This window comes from Quercus suber, unplaced genomic scaffold, assembly GCF_002906115.3.
Source record: "Quercus suber isolate HL8 unplaced genomic scaffold, Cork oak 2.0 scaffold_186, whole genome shotgun sequence".
Lineage (NCBI taxonomy): Eukaryota > Viridiplantae > Streptophyta > Magnoliopsida > Fagales > Fagaceae > Quercus > Quercus suber.
This window is the reverse complement of record NW_027069644.1, coordinates 208,872-213,401: the sequence shown is the minus strand read 5'-3', so window position 1 is coordinate 213,401 and position 4,530 is coordinate 208,872. Positions and strand designations below refer to the sequence as shown.

The following is a 4,530-nucleotide window of genomic DNA, read 5'->3' as shown; positions in this document are numbered from 1 at the left end:
TTAATGTTTCCCATAAATTCAATTGACCCTTAATTCAAACTTCTGCAGCCAAAGGCCTTGTAGCTGAATTAATACCTCCCCATGCACAAAGTGCTTGAGGGTCTAGGAGAGAAAGGGTTCAAGCTGCGGGGTTAGCAGCATGTTATAATTATTTCTCAAAAAAACTTGTCAATCAATACAAATTGTATTTTTTTTTATTTTTTTATTTTATGAAAGTTTCTTCTAAAAGAATTTTCGATGTCACTTATTTTAAAGTTCTATAATTATTGTTACTATAGATTGCAAAAGTATAAATGTTCTTTCTTTTCTTTTCTTTTTTATATAGTTACACAATGAAAAAGGAGAGAGAAGATTTGAATCTTAGTTTTCCTTACAAAGGAGAGTAGATAATATCATTTGAGTTACAAGACTCTTGGTTGTACAAATGTTATTTCTAGTTTATCAAACTCATGATTCTTGTTCTTCTCAAGTCCTTTTCAAATAGGTTTAACTTTGAATACTAACATTTACCTTTCGATCACAAATTTTTTTTAAAAAAAAATTGTAAATTAGTTAGTTGTTGAAATTAAAAAAAAAAAAAAATATATATATATATATATATGTACACACTAAAACATTGTATCCATCACCAAAAGAAAAAAAGGGTTGACACACATTAAATCAAAGTTCACGTGAGTAAAAAAAAAAATTGAAACAAAGCCCACACCTCAAAGTGGTCGGCCACTACCTAGTACCTATGAAAAGAGAAATATAGGACCAAAGCAAAAATACATAATTATCCTGTTTTAGGGAAATTCTGGCATTTTACCCTTAATTTTTAAAAAATTTGGTAATATGCCTCTGTTTGCAAACTATATAGAGGTGTGCCCCTGTTTTAATACTCGATTACCTTAAAATCAAGTTTCAATTAAATACTCGATTCGTAGAAAATCGAGTTATGCCCGATCAAACTTAAAAAAAAATGAAAATAAAAATTTGCATGGAACTTGAGTTCTATGCAAAAAAAAAATTTATAAGTGTGATCGCCCCATACCAAGTTTAAGGAGTCCTATAGTGGCGTTTTTAAGCCCGATAGTGATGTTTTAAAGCCTTATAGCGGCATTTTCTTGCAAATTTTTTTTATAAGTGTGATCGCCCCATACCAGTTTAAGGAGCCCTATAGTAGCGTTTTTAAGCCCTATAGTGGCGTTTTGGAATTCGAGTTCCATAAACTCAAGTTCTATGCAATTTTTTTTTTTTTTAATTTTAAGTTTGATCAGGCATAACTTGATTTTCTATGAATCAAGTATTTTATTGAAACTCGATTTTAAGGTAATCGAGTATCGAAACAGAGACATATCCCTATATAGTTTCGAAATAGGGGCATATTGCTAATTTTTTTTAAAATTAAGGGTAAAAAAGGCTAGAATTCCCCCTGTTTTAGTGTAATTACTTTTTTCTTTTTCAAAGACCATATGCCTCAATACTTATCGCAAAGGCAAAGCAAATTCACTTTTTAATGGGATCGATTACAATTAACAAGGAGCATACATTAACTCTTGAATTAAAAGAAACAAGTAAAAAACTCTTGAACATTACTTTGTGGAATTAAATAAAACTTACATGTACTAAATACAAGAACAGAATCTTCTCCCAAAAAAAAAGGGGCATTTAAAATGTACAAAGTACAAAGGCTGGCACATACGGCCACTTTTAGTGATCTAGCACCATCTAGGTTCAATCCAACAACAGTCCAATTTTTCTCTGGAGCTATAAAAATCCACAACATCCTCACTCTGAAAGGATTGATACTTACTTGTCTCCAGTGAATAGAAGACAATGCTTTGCCCACAAAATCTAGGAAAGTAAATCTTGTTTTCCATTCCTGGTGTTTGTGCTTTCGCTGAAAAGGATGATTTGGAACTAAGAAAAAGCATATAATCTCCCAAACTTTCAACCCTGATCCATGTCATTTTTGATTCATTCAGCTTGAAAACTCGAACCCATTTTCCAAAAGGACCCACAAATACTGATAAGAGCTCACCATCACATTCTACAAGAAAATTTTGGATGTAACCAGTGCATGGTGGTTTTGGCTTGGTAAGGACATCAAAAGTAACAGCAAAAGTACCCTCTTGCTCTTCATCATTTAGCTTCAGAATTGCTAGATTTCCTTTCTGACCCAGACAATAAAATGCTCCTCTGTAGAAAACTGGGCTATTGTCATCAATCAGAAAGTCGGTTTTTATAAATTTTTCAGTCCAAACCTCATCCCCCAACATACAGAACCCCACCTTCTTCTTTAGAATCACAACTAGTACACATTCTGAAGTGCATGGAGGGGATGAAATGCCAATGGAAGTGCATGTCTCAATTGAAGAATCCGAGAATGGTAGTGGGAGAATCACTTGTGTAAATGGATTGAAAAGGAACGGTGACTCATCGTCTACTATCAATAGCAGCCAACCATGTTTTGTGCCGCAAAGGACATTGCTTTCTTTCAATGGTTGTGGCAAGCTGATGAAATATTTGTCACCACACCTTGGGTCAATGAAAGCACAAGCACCATCTTTCTCTAGAAAAGTCAGCCATGGCGACAAAGAAAGGTTTTCAAACCTTTGTGAGGCCAATCTCCATTGGATCGATGGAGCCACAGAATGAAACCATTTACAGGTAGCACGAAAGTGCAAATAATCAACAAAACATAGACGCCGGAAAATCAGCTCAAATAAGTCGGGAGAAAGGTAAGGTAAATGTACTTCTTCAATATCAGGCTCAGAGGATTGCAGTGTTGGTAGATTTAGAAAAGGTGAAGAGACTGAAATTTCCTTGTCTTCTATGTTGTATGAGTACAAAATTTTATGTCCATCATTAGCCAAAGTGAAATATACACGATTCCCTTCAATCTCGGGCGTATATGCTGTAGGATAACAAAACCCCCAGCCATATTCCAAGCTCACAAAAAATGCCAAATCCTTAGCACTTTCTACCTTTGAACACACCTCGTGCTTCTTCTTCGAAAAATCGAATCTATGGATATCAATTCCTACAATGTGCTTGTGATTGTAATGCTTTACTTCAATTGAGAAAAGTTTGCCACAAGATTCCATCAAGTAATATTCAGCAGAAAAAACTATCCTTGATCGAGACATGGGTAGCCAGGGTATCAAAATCTCTATCCGAAATTCAAGGCTGCTATCTTGTTGAAAGTCACAGCATACAAGTAGCCATTGCACCAAACAGGGCATTCAAGTCGCCATTTCAAATTTTTGGGCCACAAACCGTTCCAACGGCTTAGGCTTCTCTCCTGGAAACTCCGCTTCAGCTCCCAATAATAGTCTAGACTGGTCCATTCTTCATCGCCAAGGTGACAGTACATGATCAAAGGAAGTCGCTTTGCAAATAGTATGACCAAGCAACCAGCAGGTTCGGTTGGACTTGACGACAAGAGGCAATAGCCAATAGATTCTTGTGTCTTCAATGGTGGCAGTGTTAGTTTCTCTAGGCTAATAGGGTTTAAGAGAAAGAGGCTGCGCCAATTTGCTTCATCACTACGTGTACTACTACCAAATGAATAAGAACATACACACCACCCAAAACATGAAGCCAAATACTCTTTGGTAACTCTTTGTTCAAAAAACTTGTTAACTCTGTTGATATTTTTTGGGATATTTTTTGGATTCGATATGGTGCAAAAGATTTGAGCTTTATTAGACCCAACCAATGATCTGTTATGTTTCGCTCCCTTTAGTGGTGCCTTTTTCTCCATTATGTGTGTGTTGTGTTTGCTTCACCCCACCCTATATATATTGAAAAGGTTTGTGTTGAGTCGGTGGCTTGCTTGGGCAATTGATGTATGACACAATCCTAGTTAAACTAGGACTCTAGGAGATTGTTTTGTCCATTGGATTAGATTCTTTTGGTTTCGTGCACCGCAATATAGGAATCCAATTCCTATGCGGTTTTGACTTGGGGTAACAACACGGTAGAAATTTTTTTTCAAAACATTGCACCTCTTCAGCAATTATGTAACTAGTATTCCTTTTCCTAATTGGTAAATGTTGATTCCAATTTGTGCACATGGAATGATTTTATTATTTTCCATAACCTAGACAATAATTAATTGAATGCACTTGACGTAGATGCCACCACAGTTTTACATGGTTGATAGTTCCGTCCCTTTAGCACTTGAAAGAAAGTCATATAATTCCTAGCTATTTGGCCCAAAAATAGTGGGCATGATAAGTAATATAAGGTATGGTCTTGTGCTAAAACTATGATGTAGCTAAGACAGTAGAGTTTAGATGATGAGAGATAGTAGAGTTTGAACTTTGAATCAAATTAGTGTCATAATTGTGAATTGTTCTCGAACATTCGAATTTAAAATATATTTACCCCATACAAAGATCCACACCATTGGATTAGTGTACATGTAACAGGGACATCTATTATTCCTTTATTTCTTCTTATGTCATGCCCTCCTAATAATACTATCTATTCGATCTTCACATCTTGTAGTTCTGATTTGCTTGAGAAGAACAAACCTTGGCC

The 4,530-nt window shown here is 35.5% G+C and overlaps 1 protein-coding gene across 1 annotated transcript; it reads right to left on the bottom strand.

Moving 5' to 3' along the window:
• Positions 1–1,700: 1,700 nt before the first annotated feature.
• LOC136069740 (F-box/kelch-repeat protein At1g57790-like) lies at positions 1,701–3,131 on the bottom strand. Its single transcript, XM_065778577.1, has one exon. It carries the CDS (start codon positions 3,129–3,131, stop codon positions 1,701–1,703), a length of 1,431 nt encoding a protein of 476 aa, XP_065634649.1.
• Between the last annotated feature and the right edge of the window lie 1,399 nt (positions 3,132–4,530).

Bases quoted from the DNA above. Each gene is read 5' to 3' on its own strand.
- LOC136069740 (XM_065778577.1), bottom strand. From the start codon at position 3,131: ATGTCTCGATCAAGGATAGTTTTTTCTGCTGAATATTACTTGATGGAA.